The sequence below is a fragment of the Phyllobates terribilis genome, unplaced genomic scaffold (genome assembly GCF_046119375.1).
Source record: "Phyllobates terribilis strain yellow unplaced genomic scaffold, ASM4611937v1 Scaffold_1__5_contigs__length_1240528914, whole genome shotgun sequence".
NCBI classification, from domain to species: domain Eukaryota; kingdom Metazoa; phylum Chordata; class Amphibia; order Anura; family Dendrobatidae; genus Phyllobates; species Phyllobates terribilis.
The window spans coordinates 776,891,843-776,914,320 of record NW_027362761.1 but is presented as its reverse complement, the minus strand read 5'-3'; the positions used below and the strand labels follow the sequence as shown (position 1 = coordinate 776,914,320).

General features: G+C 44.5%; 1 protein-coding gene across 4 annotated transcripts in view; it reads left to right on the top strand.

Moving 5' to 3' along the window:
* The first annotated feature begins 7,854 nt into the window (after positions 1 to 7,854).
* The window catches only part of PAQR3 (progestin and adipoQ receptor family member 3), a 53,025-nt gene continuing 38,401 nt past the window's right edge, over positions 7,855 to 22,478 (top strand). For 3 of the 4 annotated variants that reach the window (XM_073637000.1, XM_073636999.1, XM_073637002.1), the window contains exons 1-3: positions 7,855 to 7,991; positions 10,281 to 10,489; positions 14,232 to 14,394. In XM_073637000.1, the coding sequence (XP_073493101.1) occupies positions 10,305 to 10,489; positions 14,232 to 14,394 (348 nt within the window). In that variant the 5' untranslated portion in view covers positions 7,855 to 7,991; positions 10,281 to 10,304. The other variant, XM_073637001.1, reaches the window with a different exon arrangement.

Here is a 22,478-nt window from a genome sequence, read left to right as displayed (position 1 = left end):
AGAGCTAAAAATTATTTTACATGAAAAGGGAAACTGAGGTATGCCCAAATGTAAGTTGGAAACGCATTGTTAGAAGACTATGTAAGGCAAGAAGATAGAACCTTTACCAGCAGAACCATCAATTCAACGGGGTGATTTCTGAGAGTCTAGCGGCTGAGTCACTCATTGTAGTAAATGGAGAACCAAAAAATAAGGGGTATGTTCACACGATGGGATAGTGTTGAGGGTGTTTGACATGATTTTCCAGAATCACAGTAAAATTGCTACATTTTAGCCTTGGTTTTGGAAAATAACAACAAAAAACACAAGAATACATTGTGTGAACATGCCCTTAAACATGGCAAAATAACCCGCAAGTCAATCGCACTTCTGGAATATCAATCTATGCAGTTAGGAAGTATAGTATTGCGACATGCAGAAGTAGTGCTGTTGCTTCAAAGGCATCCAGCAACTATAAGAGTTAACAGAGTCACAAGAGACAGGAAGTGTTGTGCTTCAGAAGCATCCAGCAACTAGAGGGGTTAACACAGTCACAGGAGACAGGGAGTGTTTAGCAGAGCCCCAGGGGGATTGTGGGGAACTTGTTTTTTAGTCTGGCTGGAGCCGAAGAGGCAGGTGGCTTATGATCTGTATCTCACAGAAGGCAAGGGAACATAATTCAGGTCAGGAGGGAAGCTAAACACGGGTCAGATAAACTCCCTGCAGAGTATTATCAGTCAGAAAGATAAGGACTGGAAGGAATAGTGTCACAGGGATCATTTCCCCCATCAAAACCTCCCCCCTCCATCTCCATGCAGGATAAAGAATGCTGTGCACTATGGTGTCCTTGTGAAGGAAAAGCCTGTGGTTGTGTATGCATAAAAGTGTGCTGCAAAGAGATCTAATCTGTGCTGAATTATGCTACTGAAGAGCCTGACGTTACTGTGCCTGCTTTAATACACTGTACTGTGGTGAAGCCTGTTGCTTCAAAGAGTTAAATGCTACTGGCCGTACTTGATTAAACTCCACTGTTCAACTGTTTATGAAGACTCTTGTCAGATGTGTCTAGTCAGAAATTTAATCTATGGTGTGCCTGAGAGAAGCTGCAGCCTATGGTCGCCCTGGGTAACGGTTGCCCCAGGATTCCAAAGAATTCATGAAACCCGTCTAGCCCTATCTGAACCCAGCGTTTTGCGTGTAACAGTATATGTGATTATGAATCAACTTCACCTGCTTTGGCACAAAAGTAAAAGTGACAACAGGAAGCAAAAGAAAAACAGCCCACAAAGAAGGGAATGGTTTTGCCGTCGGTGGCTACAGACAATTACTCTTTCCCTATCCTACAGATTCTTCCCTAGTTTTGCATTTTGATAGGGTCCTTGTCACTGCTCGTACCATGAGACTGTACCTCCAGACCATTCAGGTTGCACAGAAAGTCTAACTCCTCCAGGATGGCTGAACTGGCATTCACCTGAGAACAGCAGAAATAGCAGTTTTGCCATCGACCATTCTTTTCAAAGATGAAGACAGGGTCAGACTAAGCATCTGTAAAGGACATCATAGTCTGGTGGCGCCATGGTGTACATTATGCTTCCTGCAACATCATTCAGCGTGACCAGTTTGGTGGGTGGTTAGTGATGGACTGGGGAGGAATATCCTACATCCACGTGATAGCCAATGGTATCTTGACTGCTGGTTTCAGGCTTAAATGTGACTGCAGACTCGTAAATCCTCACAGCGTGCACACAGCTCGCTGTGAGGATTCTCCAGTGCCGGGTGCAGCGGGCACGTGACCACAAGCTTGTGATTTGCATACATGCAGTCACGCGCCGACTAGCGGGGTCTCACTCAATGCAAGTGCATTGAGTGAGGCTGGACATGTCTGGTCAGAATGTGGCCAGAAATATGCACATTGCACACTTAGGCTGTGTGCCCACGATGCGTTTTTTAAGCGTTTCAGCAGCGGCAATTCCGCTGCAGAAACACTTAAAAGATGCTTGGTAGAAGGCCTGCCATGTTCCCCAATGATAATCCACATGTGCTGTGCACATGCTGCGGAAATTTCCCCTGCGGATTATCATTGCGGAAAAAAAACGCAGCACTACCAATTATTTTGCGGAAGCGCTGCGTTTTCACCGCCATTGACTTGCATTGGAACGCATGTAATAAGCATCACTGTATCTGTACATGTGCATTCCATGCGTTTCAATGTGCGGATGGTACCCGGGTCTGGAGGAGAGGAGACTCTCCTCCGGACCCGGGTACCATAGTACCTGTAAAAAAAATATATACAGTACAGAACAAAAGTTTGGACACACCTTCTCATTTAAAGATTTTTCTGTATTTTCATGACTATGAAAATTGTACATTCACACTGAAGGCATCAAAACTATGAATTAACACACGTGGAATTATATACTTAACAAAAAAGTGTGAAACAACTGAAAATATCTCTTATATTCTAGGTTCTTCAAAGTAGCCACCTTTTGCTTTGATGACTACTTTGCACACTCTTGGCATTCTCTTGATGAGCTTCAAGAGGTAGTCACCGGAAATGGTCTTCCAACGATCTTGAAGGAGTTCCCAGAGATGCTTTGTACTTGTTGGCCCTTTTCCCTTCACTCTGCGGTCCAGCTCACCCCAAACCATCTCGATTGGGTTCAGGTCTGGTGACTGTGGAGGCCAGGTCATCTGGTGTAGCACCCCATCACTCTCCTTCTTGGTCAAATAGCCCTTACACAGCCTGGAGGTGTGTTTGGGGTCATTGTCCTGTTGAAAAATAAATGATTGTCCAACTAAACGCAAACCGGATGGAATAGCATGCCGCTGCAAGATGCTGTGGTAGACATGCTGGTTCAGTATGCCTTTGTTAGAACCTTGCTGTTAGGTTTTTTTTTCCTTTGCTGGTCACATGACCTTGTTGGCCTATTTAGTCCTGCTCCGCCCTTCTGGCTGTGCTGGACTTCATTGTATATCTACTTTCTAGCTAGCCTGTGCTCTGTATCTAACTCTGTTAGTTTGCTTGGTCTACGGACCTCTATGTTCTATCTATTTTGTTTGTTCGCCTGTCTGCTACTATTTCTGTTAGGAGGTGTCCCATATTCCTCCCAGTCCTTAGTACTTGTAGGGATTCCCTCCCCACATCTATAGGTCTTCGTACAGACTAGATTAGGACTTTAGCAGGTCTGATCGCAGGATCAGGTTCCCTGTTACATCGTAGGGATTCAGCTGAGTCTCATAGTAGGGACAGATCTCCTCTCTTTCGTTAGCTTTGGTAGCAGAACATAACAGCCTTCAATTTTGAATAAATCCCCAACAGTGTCACCAGCAAAGCACCCCCACACCATCACACCTCCTCCTCCATGCTTCACGGTCGGAACCAGGCATGTAGAGTCCATCCGTTCACCTTTTCTGCGTCGCACAAAGACACGGTGGTTGGAAAAAAAGATCTAAAATTTGGACTCATCAGACCAAAGCACAGATTTCCACTGGTCTAATGTCCATTCCTTGTGTTCTTTAGCCCAAACAAGTCTCTTCTACTTGTTGCCTGTCCTTAGCAGTGGTTTCCTAGCAGCTATTTTACCATGAAGGCCTGCTGCACAAAGTTTCCTCTTAACAGTTGTTGAAGAGATGTGTCTGCTGCTAGAACTCTGTGTGGCATTGACTTGGTCTCTAATCTGAGCTGCTGTTAACCTGCGATTTCTGAGGCTGGTGACTCTGATAAACTTATCCTCAGAAGCAGAGGTGACTCTTGGTCTTCCTTTCCTGGGGCGGTCCTCATGTGAGCCAGTTTCTTTGTCGCGCTTGATGGTTTTTGCAACTGCACTTGGGGACACTATCAAAGTTTGCCCAATTTTTCGCACTGACTGAACTTCACTTCTTAAAGTAATGATTGGCCACTCATTTTTCTTTACTTAGAATTTGTATTATGGCAAGAAAAAAGCAGCTAACAGTCTATTCAGTAGGACTATCAGCTGTGTATCCACCAGACTTCTGCACATCACAACTGATGGTCCCAACCCCATTTATAAGGCAAGAAATCCCACTTATTAAACCTGACAGGGCACACCTGTGAAGTGAAAACCATTTCCGGTGACTACCTCTTGAAGCTCATCAAGAGAATGCCAAGAGTGTGCAAAGCAGTCATCAAAGCAAAAGGTGGCTACTTTGAAGAACCTAGAATATAAGACATATTTTCAGTTGTTTCACACTTTTTTGTTAACTATATAATTCCACATGTGCTAATTCATAGTTTTGATGCCTTTAGTGTGAATGTACAATTTTCATAGTCATGAAAATACAGAAAAATCTTTACATGAGAAGCTGTGTCCAAACTTTTGGTCTGTACTGTATATATATTATATTTATCCTCTGATGGCCCCCGGTGTCCTTGTCTTCACTTGCCGGCAGATCGCGGTGGACTGAAGGACCTGCGCTGACGTCATTTAGTCATGTGACGGCAGGTCCTTCAGTGTACCGCGAGCTGCTGGCAAGCCAGGACGGATCGAATAAAGACTCCAGGGGCCATCGGAAAGTAAGTATAGATTTATTTTTTACCATTCTTTCGGTCACACTATATAAATTCATGCCATTTGCATGGATTTATATAGTGTGACCAAGTTGGCAAGCACTTTCCAAGTGATGCTAAAATCGCTTGGAAAGCGCTTGTCAACCGGCATGCGGAAATGCATGTGAAGAACGCTTCACATCCGCATGTCCCTGGCAGGAAAACGCATGTACAATCCGCATGTACAATCCGCATGCGTTTTTTTTCTGCCAGGGAGATGCAGAAACGCTCAGGAAAAATCCGGAGCATTTCTGCATCGTGGGCACATAGCCTAAAGGTCACTTGACCGACCGTTCTGCCTCCAGAGAATTCACATGTCTGCAGTCACAGAGAGTGACTGCAGACTTGTATCCTAAGGCAGGACAACCCCTTTAATGGAAAGTGCACCAGAAATGTTACTCCAATCCCTATTTCTGGCTAGCCACACGTTGACGTACTCCACTGAGAAGATGCGGTGAATTTATTTGGTGGTGTGTGCCTTTAATGAATTTATATCTAGGGGTAATAGTTCTCCTTGCGGAGAGTGACGTGTTAAGCATTTCAGGTGAGGAGACTTTTAAAGCTGCAATGCTCCTCTGGGAAATATGCAAATTGTCTCTTCAGAGAGGAAGAGGATCAGAACTCTAGTGCCACCTACAGGAAGTAGCAATCCTAAAAGTCAAAAGTGACCCTTTAACGAGCCTTATCACATGACTTAGGATAAAAGCCAAGACCAGAAACTCAATTTGCAGACACTGTGTTTCAGGGTACAGCCCCTCGTCAGTGCAAAGTGTGAGTTTTGGTTTGGCTGGATGAGAGGCGTCAGGCCGGTATCTAAGGGGTAACATTTCTCCTTGCAGAGAGTGACGTGTTAAGCATATCAGGTGAGGAGACTTTTAAAGCCGCAATGCTCCTCTGGGAAATATGCAAATTATTATCCACTCAGAGAGTAAGAGGACTAGAACTCTAGTGCCACCTATAGGAAGTAGCAATCCTAAAAGTCAAGAGTGACCCTTTGATAAAGCTCGTTAAAGTGTCACTATTGACTTTTAGGATTGCTACTTCCTGTAGGTGGCACTAGAGTTCTAGTCCTCTTCCTCTCTGAAGAGACAATTTGCATTTTTAATGAATTTGTACAAAACACCAGTCACCTTCTCATTCCTCATGTTTGGCCCTGTTAAAATAAAAACACCTATACTCGCCCCTGGTGCAGTGCCATTCGAGAGGTGTCAGCACTCGCGTTCCCGGGCTCACGTGAGGTTGTTACGCCACGAGCCCTGCACCCAATCAGAATCTCCTTCACGCTCCCCACCTTCGGACGTATTGAACATCAACAGGAAGGCAGTGATGTGGCTGCTCTCTGACTTCATCTTGATGTACGATTTGTCCAAAGGCGAGGACAGTGATGCCAGCACTGATCCGGGAAAGGGCTCATGTGACATACCAACCTCACGTGAGCCCCCGGAATGGGAGTGCCGACACTGGTGGAATAGCGATGACACTGGAGGGGAGTATGAGTATTATTTTTTAACCGAGCCAAACATGAAGAATGAGAAGGGGTTGTCCGTTTTTATGAGGTGTGTGATAAGATGCATCAAATTCACTAAAATGCATGGACTGGAGTAACGTGTCTGCATAAGAAACTTTGCTTGTTCTGCAGAATCTTTCGGGTGGGTGTAGCCACGGCCCATACTGCCTCAGCTCTTCCTCCGCTCCACCCATTTCAGCACAGCTGGCAGAAACTGGTGTGAGAATAACAAAAGTTGAACACTTTTGCAACTTTTCAGTGTTTTATAGCAGTTTTCTGAGGAAACACTTTGGCCCTGATTTATCATTTTATTTATTTTATTTATTTTACTCACTTATATAGCGCCATTAATTGCACAATGCTTTACAGACATCATCATCACCGTCCCCATTGGGGCTCACAATCTAGATTCCCTATCACTATGTTTTTGGAGTGTAGGCGGAAACCGGAGAACCCATTTGCGTGTTTTTTTAAAGTACTTTCCTTTTTAGGTCTGGTTATATTAGTTGCCAGTTTTATGTGCCTCTGTTTGTTGTAAGTCTGCTTCTCTGTAGCTGCATCGCTGGGGTCTGCATCCCTCCAGTCCCAGAAGTGCACATCAATTCCTAGGGTCTGTAATCCCTGGGATCGGCATCCCTCCAGACCCAGCAGTGCACAGCAATCCCTTGGGGTCTGTATCAATGGGGTCTTCATCCCTTGGGTTTGCATCCCTCCAGTCCCAGCAATCCCTGGGATACGCATCCCTCCAGTCCCAGCAGTGCACAGAAATTCCTGGGGTCCGCATCCCTCCAATCCCAGCAATCCCTGGGGTCCGCATCCCTCCAGTCCCAGCAATCCCTGGGGTCCGCATCCCTCCAGTCCCAGCAATCCCTGGGGTCCGCATCCCTCCAGTCCCAGCAAGCAATCCCTGGGGACCGCATCCCTCCAGTCCCAGCAAGCCCTGGGGTCCGCGTTCCTACAGTCACAGCAATCCCTGGGGTCCACGTCCCTCCAGTCACAGCAATCCCAGGGGTCCACGTCCCTCCAGTCACAGCAATCCCAGGGGTCCACGTCCCTCCAGTCACAGCAATCCCTGGGGTCCACGTCCCTCCAGTCACAGCAATCCCTGGGGTCTGCACTTCTCCAGTCCCAGCAATTCCTGGGGTTCGCATCCCTCCAGTCCCAGCAGTGCACAGCAATCCCTGGGGTCGGCATCCCTCCAGTCCCAGCAATCCCTGGGGTCCTAATCCTTCCAGTCCCAGCAATCCCTGGGGTCGGCATCCCTCCAGTCCCTCCAATCCCAGCAATCCCTGGGGTCCGCATCCCTCCAATCCCAGCAATCCCTGGGGTCCGCATCCCTCCAGTCCCAGCAATCCCTGGGGTCCGCATCCCTCCAGTCCCAGCAATCCCTGGGGTCCGCATCCCTCCAGTCCCAGCAAGCAATCCCTGGGGACCACATCCCTCCAGTCCCAGCAAGCCCTGGGGTCCACGTTCCTACAGTCACAGCAATCCCTGGGGTCCACGTCCCTCCAGTCCCAGCAGTGCACAGTAATCCCTGGGGTCCGCATCTCTCCAGTCCCAGCAATTCCTGGGGTCCGCACCCCTCCAGTCCCAGCAGTGCACAGCAATCCCTGGCGTCCTAATCCCTCCAGTCCCAGCAGTGCACAACAATCACTGGGGCCTGTATCCTAGCAGTGCACAGCGATACACGCCCCTTCTCAGCCTCCCCCCAGAAATGTGTCTGGCAGCAATAACCGCCGTCACCACGTTACTCCTCCGGAGCTGTTCAGCCTCCAGCATATCTGGGTACTGCCGCTTTAACAGCTGGAGAAAGCGGCGGGGCGTGATGACGTCACGGCTGCAGCTGACTGGCCACGTACGAGGCACACGGGGCAGGAGGCTACAGTCAGTGTTCTATGAGGGAGAGGCGAGGAGCAGGGGAGAGGGAGAGACGTGCGGGTGAGTGCGACCCCACTGCATCGACTACAGCTCCGTGTCCCCCGGGGAATGGCGCTGTGTCTCTACCGCTGCATTGTCTGCCGCAGCCCTCACACATCACTCGCCCTGAACTTTGCCCTGGACCGTGCCGTGTGTAATTGGTAGCGCATACATGTTTCTCATTGCTTTGCTGTCTTGTGCACTGGCTGTCAGCCCTTTTATCTAGGAATCCGCCCCATTACACTTATGGGGACATAAAGCATATTGGGGTATCATTGGCAGTTGTTCCCTGTGTATTGGATGGATAAGGGATCACACCCCAATCTTTGGGACCCTGAGAACCCATGGTGTGACTGGGGTAGATCTCTGCCTCAGTCATGTATATGGGAGTGCTGCAGACCGGGCGAGCGCAGGCTCCGCTACTTCCAGAATGAATGGAGCGGTGGATCGATCTGTGCACCATTCACATGGGGCTTTCAGTGCCCCAATTCTCAGGATCAATGGCGAGGCAGCGATCAGGAAGTTCTCCCCTATCCCATAGATGGGGAATAACAACCAAACTTAAAGGGATTGTCCGGTCTTAAACGGCATGTATGTAGTCACTCTGTGACCGCAGACTTGTGAATCCTCCTATCGTGCGCACTGAAGATTCTCCAGTGTCGTCACTGGTGGTCATGTGACTGCAGTTATGCGATATTCATACTCCCGGCCACATTCTGATAGATGGGCACGGCCTCGCTCAGTGCCAGTAAAGTGACCTCAGACGGGTAGTTTGAGACCAGACAACCCCTTTAAAGGATTTCATGTAAATATGTACAATCTGTTTGCGGTCAGTGAACGTAAACATTTGTGTTTATGTATAGAGGCTATAAACAGTGTAAACCTAATACTTTTCACAGCTGACGGTGCTACAGAATTCAGATGATGGTTGAGCGACCATTGATTGATGGTTAAAGCACCATTCCAGCGTGTTTTTATTTATTGCACCGCTGGAGTGGTGCTTTACATGTAAGCCCCCTGTCTGATACTGTCCTCCCGGTGGTTTCTTCCATTTCCAGCTTCTCTCCCGCCGGTCTCCAGTGGAAAGTGACCTGCCTGTTGCTCAAGTGTTTCATGGAGCTGCGCGGTGGTCACTTTTCAATACAAATCTATGAGTGTCATAGACTTGTATTGAGAGCGTGTGACGTAATGTCTGACTTCAGGCCTGTCAGAAGCTACTGTCACAACATGGCGCAGGGGGAGTGGCACCGAAAAAATTGAAGATGCCAGAGGGTGAGTATGTGACCCAGGGCAGGGGGCTTACATTTAAAGCGCCACGACAGTGCTAAAAAATCAAACTCTGGAATGATGCTTTAAGGTGCATTTACATTGCAAGATTATCGTGTACGACTAGGAACGCTCGTTGCCCAATAATCTGGCAGTGTAAACAGGCTGCCGATGCATGAGCAGGAGGCTCGTTCATCGAGTGAAATGGTATTTTACCGTAGTTTGCACAAAACATTGTTCCTGTTCACAGTAGCTGCCTATGTGCCCGCAGTGAGCTATTACTGATCGTTCAGTGTGCATTGTAAACCACCAGCAAACAAGTTGCTGATCACAGGTCTTTTAGTGCCGCAAGTGGTGAAATGTAAGCAGACCCTCAATCGGATGCCGCCGTACACATTTAGCCCATCTGGGCTATTGCAGTCATTCGGCCTGGCAATTCGTATTCATCAGCAGGTTATTCAGGGACAAAAATTTCAAACACTGTCAACTTCTTACCAGATGATGGCGCTCTGTCATTAGTAGTTTGTTCTATGTCACCTAGTGATTGTTAGTTTATAGTTAAAATTTTCATTAAGTTTAAGCTAATGTGAATGGCCACGTACAGGGGTTGTCCCATGAAAAACACTTATACTCTTGTCCCAATGGATAGGAGATAATTGCTGGGACCCCCACTATCCTAGGAATGGTGTCCCTAAAGTACTGTGATTGATCATGCACATCAGTGGGATTGACAGAACAGCTATCTCTCGATTCCATGAAAGCTTTAGTCAAGCATTTGTTCCATTCACACAGGGGACTCTGTGACCCCCATTTTTATCATCATGGAGGTCTTGGTTGTTATAACCCACTCTGATCATACGGTCATGTATACTAATAGGGATAAATATAATTAATTAGTGGGAAAACCCGTTTCAGTCTTGACCATTTGTAGCCTGTACCTGTACAGTCAGTCCTTTTACCTATACCATTGTAACAAACTATCAGGACAGGCAGGTGTGAGGTGAGTTTCTACTGATCTATGTGTTTTCATCTTCTGTTTTCTAGGACTGGTGTAGAAACTCTTCCACCATGCACCATAAACTGCTTAAGAGTGCTCATTACATAGAACTGGGCAGTTACCAGTACTGGCCAGTCCTGCTCCCCAGGGGAATCAGACTTTACACCTATGAACAGATCCCTGTCTTCCTTAAAGACAATCCATACATTACTGATGGCTACAGAGCATATCTTCCATCCCGTTTGTGTCTGAAGAGGTCAGATAAGTATTTATTACCTGCTTTTTAATGGGGCGATTACTCATTACTAGTGTTGAGCATTCCGATACTGAAATATTGGGTATCGACCGATATTTGCTGTATCGGAGTTCCGATACTTTTACAATATCGAATACCGGAATCGGAAGTTCACATAATGCCTGCGCTCTGCAGTGTCTCTGAAGGATGACAAGCTGGATGGCAGCGCTCAGCTGCGATCCAGCCTGTCATCAGAATGCCATCCCAGCGTGGGAGAATTCTCCTGCTCAAGCGCTGACATTACATTATCTCCCTTACTTTTCAATTAAATGGAATAGCAGGAATTAATATTTTTTTAAGACGTTAATGTCACAGCCATGGTGGTTGTGGCATTACTGTGGTTGCCCAAATCGATGGGAACAGTGCTCACAGTGAAACATGAAAAGCCGGCAATTCATCAGCGGCATATACCGGTACCCGACAATTTAGAACAGAAAGAATAGAGCATCACACATAGATTAGATAGATAGAAACATGTCAGTCACATATATAAGAAGTACAGTGACAGTGTTGGTTGCTGTACTTGTCATCTAGTGTTAAAGGATTTATTAAAAAAAAAAATTGGCGTGGGGTTCCCCGTAATTTTAGTCTCTAGCGGAGGTTAAGCAGAAGGCTGGGGCAGATGTTTGAAGCCTGGGAAGGGGGTAATACCCACGGAGCTTCCCAGGCTACTAATATCAGCCCCCAGCTGAATACCTAGCCTTTACTAGCTATTAAAATAGGGGGGACCCCACGTCATTTTTTTTGGGGTCCCCCCTATTTTAATAGCTAGGAAAGGCTAGGCAGACAGCTGGGGGCTGATATTAATAGCCCAGGAAGGGTGCCATGAATATTGGCCCCCTCCCAGGCTAGAAACACCAGCCGTCAGCCGCCCCAGAAATGGCGCATCCATGGGATGCGCCAATTCTGGCACTTAGCCTCGCTCTTCCCACTGCCCTGTAGCGGTGGCAGTGGGGTAATAGGGCTGGGGTTGATGTCAGCTTATAATGCCAGCTGACATCAAGCCCAGGTTAGTAATGGAGAGGCATCTATAAGACAGATATAACTGATTTTATCAGCAAGCAGTCCAGTAAATGATACAGAACTGGAATCTGGGTCTCTCCATCAACATGTTGCTGATCTCAGAAGGGATAGCAAAAACATCATGACAGGTTTCCTTTAAAGGGTTAGTCTAAAAAAAATCACCGCTACTCACTGGATGGGGGATAACATGCTGATCACTCGGTGTCAGACCGCTATAAAACTCAGGTCTCTGTCACACTTGAGAATTGGGGTTCTGCAGCCCTATCCTGAAAGGAGGGGAGGTGCACATACAAGGCCTCTGGTCCATGCGACGTCTGTGGGACTGCCAAGCATAATGCTCTGCTTTTTCTGTCAGTCCTACAGACAATGAATGGAGTGGAGGCCGAGCATGCTCCATTCATAATGGGGCTGCAGAGCCCTGATCTTGGAATCGCCGCTGTGGGGGTGAAAAGTCAGATCCCCCAGAAAAGCAGACAATTTTTCATTTGTGTGTCTTTGTTTTAAAATTTGTGTTATATCTATTTTTATACAACAGTAAAAAAAAAATTTAAATGAAAAGTTTCCTATTGTAGTAATTGCAATGGATAATAAAGGATGCCATATGGATAGTGTCCATATGGCATGTATTTTTAATGCACCCACTGAGATTATTGGGGCTGTCCTCCTTTAGGAAAGATTTTTATATACATACACATGTATTTCTTCCTGAAAATCGTTTTGTGCAATTTTGTTTCCATTAAAAATGTTTGCACTATTTTGCTTTTGCACGCTATTTATTTCCCTGCACTTTCAACTTCGATGTCATAAATCGGTTGAGAGGAGCTCAGAAATAGACAGGTAAGAGTTACAAACTGCACGTAATAGCGAGCTCACTGACTGATTCTGTTAACTCGCTCTGCACCCAGACAGTGTTACACAGAGGCTGGTGAAGGCAAACAATGCAAAATTTGTATTGAAACCAAACTGTAAAAATGGTCTACATGCATTGTCACATGAACAAAGTACATTCTAATCAATAGATCTCAGAATAATAATATTGTGAAACTTATTTTAATTCCAAGATCTAGTGTACTTTGTTCATTGGACAATCTCTAAATAAGGAAAAAAGTCCCCAAAAATGGACAACCCCTTTAATCTGCTAGTTTGAGGCAAAAACATAACATGTGGACTCATTACGTCTCTTAGGGCTCGCTCACATAAGCATATATTCTCTTATGTGAGAGAATCAGGTCAATTATGAGTTTGATCAGGGTCAGCTTACAGTGATCCGATTGTCTCGCATGAGAGAATCGTATCGCAGGTGTGGAGAAGACTGAGAACTTAATTTTTCCATTGTATGTGTCCATGTGAATTGAACTGCATTCAGATGTCATCCGAGTGCAGTCTGATATTTTCCATGCATCTATAGACTTGTATGAGTGCGTGTGATCCGATTTGCAGAGCCACTCGCAGCATGCTGAGATTTTTTTTTTCTCATGGCGAATCGGTATGAAAATAAATTAGCAGATCTGCACTGCCCTATAGTATAACATTGGGCCCTAGTGCTTCCCAATAAAACATCACACAGCACTCGTCTGATGAATACTCTTGTGTGAGCGAGCCCTTATTCTTTAACGTGATGCATTTTAAGATTTAAGTATTATAAGGCTATTTTGTTATGGATTTTTAAGCTAAGTTCACCTGGATGGATGAGACCATCAGGGTGATCTATTTAATAGTGTATGTAGTTTGACTTGTCAAATCTGGTGACATATCATCTTTAAAAAAAAAAAATAATAATCAGGTATCCTGCAGTTTTACTAAGAAAAAGAGTATGCCCTACGAAAAAATCTGATTATCAACCATATTAAAAACAATTTATTAAAACTGGTGCAAGAGAAGACCTTTCTACACAGAGCTCCTTAACTTTCTTTCCATCAATTTTGATAAATCATACATACTGTGTTACTGGGATTATTTTTTAAAGGGAACCTGTCAGCAGGTTTATAGACCCTAACTTAACGTTATTTATGAACAATCACTGAAATATACATTTCTTTGAATTATAAGTCTGTGTCTCTGTCTTTGAGAAACACACCACCAAATTTTTGTGCAAATGAGCGACAAGTGCAGGGGGCTTGGACTGCATTTAAAGCTCTCCGGCCTCTTCTCCTGACCTTCTGTCAGTAAATGACAGGTCACTTTTCTCTATGACCTGCTCCCCCGCCCGATATTCTGCTCAAGCACTGTCAGTCCAGGGGGTGGCACATGCACAGATCGACAGTGCTGGTCTGGATTAGAAGGCCCTTACTGCACATGCACCACCCTGGGAATGACAGCTCTTGTGTGAGATATTGCAGGAGGGAGCAGGTCACAGAGAACAGAGACCTGTCATTCACTGACAGGAGGGCGAGAAAAATTCACCAGTGGATTATCTAAAACTAAGGTATGGTCATAATCAGCATTACATGGACTTTACATAGATGACATTAGTTTGGGATCTAAAAACTTGCTCACGGGTTCCCCTTGAATCCCTTTTATTACAGCATACCATAGGACTGCTGCAATACAATACATAATTGGCCAAAATGCTGCAAAAATGGAGAGGATATGAGTGCAGTAGAGTTTACTTCAAGTAATATTGTGTGTACAAGTATTTCACAAATGTGTCTTAAAGGCTAACATTCGGCTCTTTCTGCAGCCTCTTCATTTTATCCAATGAGACTGTCAACATTTGGAGCCATTTGATAGGTTTTTTGCTCTTCTTCACTCTGGGTGTTTATGACATGATGTCAGTTCTGCCGTCAGCAAATGCTTCCAGGGAAGATTTTGTGATCTGTTCCATTTGCCTTTTCTGTTTCCAGGTAAGCACTTATTTGTTTTAAAGTTCTATATTTTTAACCCCTTAACCCCCGAGGGTGGTTTGCACGTTAATGACCAGGCCAATTTTTACAATTCTGACCACTGTCACTTTATGAGGTAATTACTCTGGAACGCTTCAACGGATCCCCCTGATTCTGAGATTGTTTTTTCGTGACATATTGTACTTCATGATTGTGGTAAAATTTCTTCTATATCACTTGCGTTTATTTGTGAAAAAAAGCGGAAATTTGGCAAAAATTTTGAAAATTTTGCAATTTTCAAAATTTTAATTTTTATGCCCTTAAATCAGAGAGATATGTCACACAAAAGAGTTAATAAATAACATTTCCCACATGTCTACTTTACATCAGCACAATTTTGGAATCAAAATTTTTTTTTGTTAGGGAGCTATAAGGGTTAAAAGTTGACCAGCGATTTCTCATTTTTCCAACAAAATGTACAAAACCATTTTTTTAGGGACCACATCACATTTGAAGTCACTTTGAGAGGTCTTTATGACAGAAAATACCCAAAAGTGACACCATTCTAAAAACTGCACCCCTCAAGGTGCTCAAAACCACATTCAAGAACTTTATTAACCCTTCAGGTGCTTCACAGGAATTTTTGGAATGTGGAAGAAAAAAATGAACATTTAACTTTTTTCACAAAAATGTTACTTTAGACCCATTTTTTTTTATTTTCACAGGGGTAACAAGAAAAAATGGACCCCAAAATTTGTTGTGCAATTTCCCCTGGGCACGCAGATACCCCATATGTGGGGAAAAAACACTGTTTGGGCGCACGGCAGGGTTCGGAAGGGAAGGAGCCCTTTTGACTTTTTGATTGTAAAATTTGCTTGAATATTTAGCGGACCCCATGTTGCGTTTGGAGAGCCCCTGTGTGCCTAAACATTGGAGCTCCCACACAAGTGACACCATTTTGGAAACTAGACCCCCCCCAAGGCACCTATCTAGATGCATAGTGAGCACTTGGAACCCCTAGGTGCTTCACAAATTGACTTCGATCTCAGCATCGCGGGGGTTAATGTGCTGGGAGCAGTGCAGGACCGCTCCCTGCACATAGTACCGGGTGTCAGCTGTGACAATCAGCTGACACCCGGCGGCGATCGCGCCCGCACAGCCTGTGTGCGCGCGCGATCGCCATGACGTACTAATACGGGTCTTGCTCTTAAGTCCCAGGGCACAGACGCGTATTAGTACGTCAAATGTTGTTAGGGGGTTAAAGGTGCATAAAGAAGGTCCTGGCACCACTTGAATACAGAGTGCCGAACAACCCCTCTTTTTCTATTGGATTTATTTTTAACCCCTTAGTGACCAATAGATGTCTTTTTACTGACCTGCGATATAAGAGACAAGCGTTCCCCGACAGGTGACAATCCTGTACCAGTCACCTGTACACTAGAGCTGACAACTTGCTGCAGCCACGATCAGTGATGGCACAGACCATGGACGTTTAACCCCTTAGATTCTGCTGTCAATAGTGATTACAGAATCGAAATAGTTAACAGAGTGTGGGGCTCCCTCTTTAACCTCATGAGCACTTTGAGATCTTGATTGTGTGGTCCTGATGTTTGCCATGGCAGGTAACGGCCAAATAACGGCCTTAGAGTCTTCCGGCTATAGCGGTCTGTTCAGAAGTTATCAAAATTTAGGTGGTAAAAATAAACTTTTTCATTCTTGTCATGCCACTTTACATTACTTCCTGAAAAGAACCAGAAGGGTCAATGAACTACCTGAAAGTAATTTTAAATACATTGAGGGGTGCAGTTTTTAAAATGGTATCACTTTTGGGTGGTTTCCAATATATAGGACCCCCAAAGTCACTTCAAAACTGAACAGGTCCCTATAAAAATAATTGTTGTAAATTTCCTTGAAAAAATTAAAAAAATTGCTGCTGCATTTTTAAACTTTCTAAAATGCTAACAAAATAAAACAACTCTTTACAAATGGTGCTGATGTAACGCAGACAAGAGGGAAATGTTATTTGTTAATGTTTCTGTGTAGTTTGACTATTGGGATTAAAGGGATAGTCATTCAAAGTTTGAAAATTGCAATTTTTAAAACATTTTTGTCAAATTTCTGATATTTTTATAAATAAACGCAAAACAGATCAACCTAAATTTTCCATTATTAGAAAATTATTAGTATCATGTGTCACAAAAAAAGTCTCAAATCAATGGGATATGTTGAGGCGTTCCAGAGTTATTACTACATAAAGTGACACTGGTCAGATTTAAAAAAAAAATTGGTCCGGTCACTAAGGGGTTAAAGGAGCCCGTACCTGCCTAATCCCCGTCATTCCTTAATACTACTGCCTCTGTATCTCGAGTATGATGATTCACTGACTGTGTGGAAGCAAAACAAAGTTCAGCAGTGGATAGAGAGCCTAAATGAAGAGCCATATGTTTAGTAAAGTGGCAGCGACAGAAGCCACAGTTACAGAGGAAAACACTCCTATGTGGTTACCATGTAATGGGCATCTAGTGGTTACATGACCTGTTTTGTTATTTCAGTATACACAACTCTACCCGGTACACAGCTCTTTTCAAGACAAAGACAAAATTCTGTTTCCTCTCAGTCTCCTTTACTCTGTATTGGATGTACAGTTCAGGTCGGGGAGAATAAGGATCCGAAATTTAGAATTCAATGGCCCTGGCTGTTGCAGCAGGCGCTCAGCTATCCGTTAAGCCAAGCTCCTGGCGGTGATTGTGCAGGCACCGCTCCTGTGCCCATATAATCTCCATGACGTACTGGTATGTCCATTTGCGGGAAATGGCTGGAAATATGACATATAAGTAAGTCATGTGTCGAGAAAGGGTTAAATAGCCCAAACCGACTAACGCAACAAGTGGCTCCTCCAAATTCTATTCAAGAGGTCACTTTTAATAACTACTGCAGTCTCAGAATTATTCAACCCCTTCATGAACGGCGTATTTAGTAATTAGTAGAGCACTTTTGTTTATGACCTGCTGCAAATGAGATGCATATCTAGACACCAGCTTCAGTGAGTGTTCCTGAGAAATCTTAGCCATTCTCCTTGGGAAATGGCTTTGGGTTTAATAGGATGGTCCAAAAAGTTAAATGGGTTGTCTTCTTTTAATTAAATTACTCCTCTGGCTGCAGTTTGGTATAAAACAACAAGCCTCACTTTACTCCCCTTCCCCGGGTCCCTAGTCTCTGCTGATGTACCCTGTGTCCGACATTGACTGCAGTGCTCAGCAGCTAATCTGTGATCACAGTGGCTTTGAACGGGGTGTTCCTGAACACCCCGCTAGGGTCACTGAACTTACTGACTGGCTGCCTTGTTGTCAAGGTGATGTCAGTGCTGCAGCCAATGTCAGACACTGGGAACAGCGGTGGAGACTTGTAGGTGGACCTGAGGAAGGTGGGTACAGTACAAATAAGGGAAAGAATACGAAAATTAATAATGGCATTGAATGTTCCTAGAGATAGTATTTGTAGTTCAAAACTGGATGACCTTCAAGTCTCATGAAAGATTTCTATGGAGTTCGTCGGGCAACTGTGTCAGCTACCGCAGAATCTTCCAGAGCTTCTTAGGAAACCAAGCCTTGGTGAACTCTGAGGTATGTCTGGGATCATTGTCCTTGTGGAAGATCCGATGACATCCAAGCTGCAGCTTCCTCAGAGAAGACATGATGTCTTCTCCTAGGATTTTCTGACACTTGATTGAATCCATCTTGTCCTCCATATGCGGCAGATTTTCAGTTCTATGGGTAAAGCATCCCTAGAACATCGCCGAGCCACTACCCTGTCTCACTGTGGGCTGGGTCTTTTTTTCAGCGTATGCTTCATTCATCCTCCTCCAGAAATACCCCTGATCTATAAGCCCAAAAAGTTCCAGTTTTGTTTCATCATTCCACAGAACAGAATCCCCAAACTTCTGTGACATATTTATACGGTTTTGAGCATATTGGAGCCAACTTCTCTTAAGTTTTTGGGTTAGTATAGGTGTATGTCTTGGAGTTTGACTTGGACACCTTCACTGTTGATTGTGCAAACTGAGACCTCAGTACCTGCTGCAACCAAATCTTACTTCTGGTCTTTGGCAGACACTCAACATTTTTTGACCACCTACCTCCTCAGGAGTCTGGCGGAAGCCGGTGATAACTTCATCTTACATAGTAACATCTAATATATATAATCGTCTTCTCCCGTCTGTCTGTCCAGGAAATCCCTCGTTGCTGATTGGTCCGGCCGCGGCCAATCAGCGACGCGGGATTTCAGAAAAAGATGGCGGCCGTTAGCGGCTCATCTGCCGCACGGAGGTCAGCGGCGATGTTGCCGGGAGATGAACGGCGCTAGCCGGTCATCTCCCGGCAGCTAGAAGCAGAACCCCGACCGGCGCCGCCGCTGCCTTCCATGCCGCTACCGTCGGGAGATCAGCGCCTAGGGCCGCTGATCTCCCGACGGCAAGTGTGAAGGGAGGACCGGGAAGCGGCGCAGACGGTCGGGATAGTTCTGCTGCGAGCAGCCGCTCATCTCCCGGCTGCTCGCAGCGGAAGTACCCGCACAGGTAGCGCCGCTCCCCGGTCCTCACTAATAGGATTCGCTGATTGGTCGCAGACGCGACCAATCAGCATTATTGGCGCCAAATTTAAACACCGCTCTGGCTGATTGGTCGCGGCCAGAGACCAATCAGCGACATTGGCGCCAAATTTAAACAGCGCTCTGCTGGTTGCGCTCGGTCGGCCGCATACATATTCTAGAATACCCGATGCGTTAGAATTGGGCCACCATCTAGTAGGTTGAATAAAGACCTAGGTCCATCCAGTTCAACCTTTCCTCCCCAATCTTTCTCTACGTCCAAGCAGTGTAGTCAGTGTTCCTTTAATTTTGAATTTAAGAACCTTGCTTGTGTATCCTTTTCCTTGTTTGTGCATGAAAATGATCACTTAACTCAGCTTTTTGGACCACTCTATTGACAATCCAAAAATGTTAGTAAACCCGAGGCCATTTCCATTTGCTGCAGTCTGTTTGTGCATCACGTTTCTATAAGGTCCTAATAGTGCACTCTTAGGCTATTGAGTACTAAAGGCACCTGCCATGAAGGGGTTGAATAATTCTTAGACCTCAGTAGTCAGTAAAGCTGGCATTTTGTTGAGCATTTGGAGAAACGACTTGTTATATTAGTTGACTTTGATATATTTGAGTATGTTACGTAAGCGGTGAAAGTGTCACATGTTGGGAGCAGTATTTTTCTTAGTTGTGCTGCCCAATTTAAAAAAATGGCTCTAGGACCCACAGAGTTTAGTGAACTATTCACTTATCCATTTTGGGAGTGCTATTTTAACTCCTTCACGACATGTGCCGTACATGTACGGTGCAAGTCAGAAGCGGGTGTATGGAGTGGCCTCACGGGGTGAGCCCTCCTCATATTCGGCAGATGATGATTGTGTTACAGCCAGGACCTGCCTCTAACAATAGTGGGTGGAGGAGCTCATATGAAATGCTGCCGTCAAACTCAGATAGAGGCATTTAACACACGCTGGAATGGGGGCACGTCATTGCATACGCCCGTTGGCGCGCCCGTGATGGGTTGCTATGACAGCAGGGGGACTGTTGAAGACCTCCGTGCCTGTCATTACTGAGCTCCTTTGAAACCCAGCCTGTGGCCGGGCTTCAAAGGAGTCCATGATTTTTGCTATATACAGGAATACTGTGGCATTGCTGTATATAGCACAGGCAAGCAGACATTCGCAGCTTCAAGTCCCCCAAGTAAAAAGTGCAAGTAAAACAAAAAATGTTCTATATAAAAAAGAAAAAAAAACATGCGTTTTCCACCTTAAAAGTAAGGAAAAAAATACACGTGGTATTACAGCATTCAGAAAAGTCAAAATATCAAAAATAATTAACCAGATCGGTAAACACAGTTTACGGTGGTCGCTGCAATACCACAAAAAAAGGCTGTAACAAGTGATCAAAACATCAGATCTATCCCAACATGGTATCAATAAAGACGTTGCCTCGCCCCGCAAAAAATAAGCAATCACACAGCTCCATCTACCAATACATGAAAATGTTACGGGTCTCGGGAAAATGGTGACACAACCCCAAACATTTTTTTTTGTGTAAACTTTGATTTATTTTTGACCACTAAAATAAAAAAAACTGAATAAGTTTGGTATCACCGTAATCTTACTGATGAACTGAATCATATTGCCAGGTCATTTTTACCACAAACGGTACACCTTAAAAACAGTTCCCAAAAAACAATGTCAGAATAGCAGTGTTTTTTTCACAATTTCTCGCCACTTGGAGTTTTTTTCCCATTTTCCAGTACACTACAGTCCTGCTCATTGTTACTGGCACCACCCATGAAGTTTAAGTACATAATGTGGAATATCTCGTGAAAAAAATGGATCAAGTGAAGTGTTTTTGTATAGAGCACTCGTGTTAAATACAAAAGAGCAAATGATAAACAATAATTTCAAACCAAAAACAATGAGTGGGGAAAAATAGAAAAACCTAAAGCTTGCTGTGTCACTGTTATTGGCACCCTTCACATTAATTTAGTGTGGAAACACATTTGGACTCGCCTGTGTTAAATCACAAAAGAGATTCTCCTGTGATTGTCGGTGCTCATGTGACATGAATTAGCCAATGAATGATGTCTTCAGTATTTTAAAAAGCCACATGGTAGGCCCTGTTCCTTTGTCACAATGGTGAAGACAAAGAATCTGTCTGAGGACATCAGCTCTGCTATTAGCAAACATAACACTTCCAAAGGGTTTAAGGCCATCTCCTAAGACCTTAGTATCTCAGTTTCAATAGTACACAATATTATTAAGAAGTTTGCCAAGCATTGAACCGTCAAGAACCTCCCTGGATGTGGTGGAAGGAGGAAAATTGATAAGAGATGTCTTCAAAGGTTGGTGCGAATGGTGGAAAAAAACACCATGTCAAACATCCAAAGACCTGAAGGCCAGCCTGGAACAGTCTAGGGCCATGGTTTCAACAAGTACCATACGACGCACACTGAACCAAGCAGAGCTTTATGGGAGAAGGCCAAGGAAGAAACCATTGCTGAAGAAAAGACAATAAAAAGGAACTACTGATCTTTGCCAAAGAGTACCGTAACAACAAACCACAATCCTTCTGGGAAAATGTTCTGTGGACAAATGAAACAAAAATAGAGCTTTTTGGCAATGCAAAGCTGCAGTTTGTTTACAGATGGCGCGAGGAAGCTTATAAGGAAAATAACACCTTTCCAACTGTTAAGCATGGTGTAGGATCCATAATGCTGTGTTGGTTGCTTTACTGCGGCTGGTAATAGGGGACTTGACCGTATCACAGGAATCATGAAATCAGAGAATTATCAAGAGATTTTAGAGCGCAATGTCCTACCCAGTGTAAGAAAACTTGGTTTGAGTCGAAGATCATGGGTCCTTCAGCAAGACAATGACCCAAAGCACAGATCCAAAAGTAAACCGGAATGGTTGAAAAAGAAAAAATGGACTGTTTTAAAATGGCCAGCAAGAAGTCCTGACCTCAATCCCATTGAAAATCTTTGGGGTGAGCTGAAATCTGCTATTGGGATAGAGAGCCCTGCAAACATTCAAGAGCTTGAACAAACTGCAAAGGAAGACTGGGAGAAAATTCCAGCTGAGAACTGCAAGAAGCTTATACAGTGGTGGCCAAAAGTATTGGCACCCCTGCAATTCTGTCAGATAATACTCAGTCTCTTCCTGAAAATGATTGCAATCACAAATTCTTTGATATTATCTTCATTTAATTTGTCTTCAATGAAAAAACACAAAAAGAATTGTCCTAAAGCCAAATTGGATATAATTACACACCAAACCTAAAAAAGGGGGTGAACAAAAGTATTGGCACTGTTTGAAAAATCATGTGATGCTTCTCTAATTCATGTAATTAACAGCACCTGTAACTTACCTGTGGCACCTAACAGGTGTTGGCAATAACTAAATCACACTTGCAGCCAGTTAACATGGATTAAAGTTGACTCAACCTCTGTCCTGTATCCTTATGTGTACCACATTGAGCATGGAGAAAAAAAAGAAGACCAAAGAACTGTCTGAGGACTT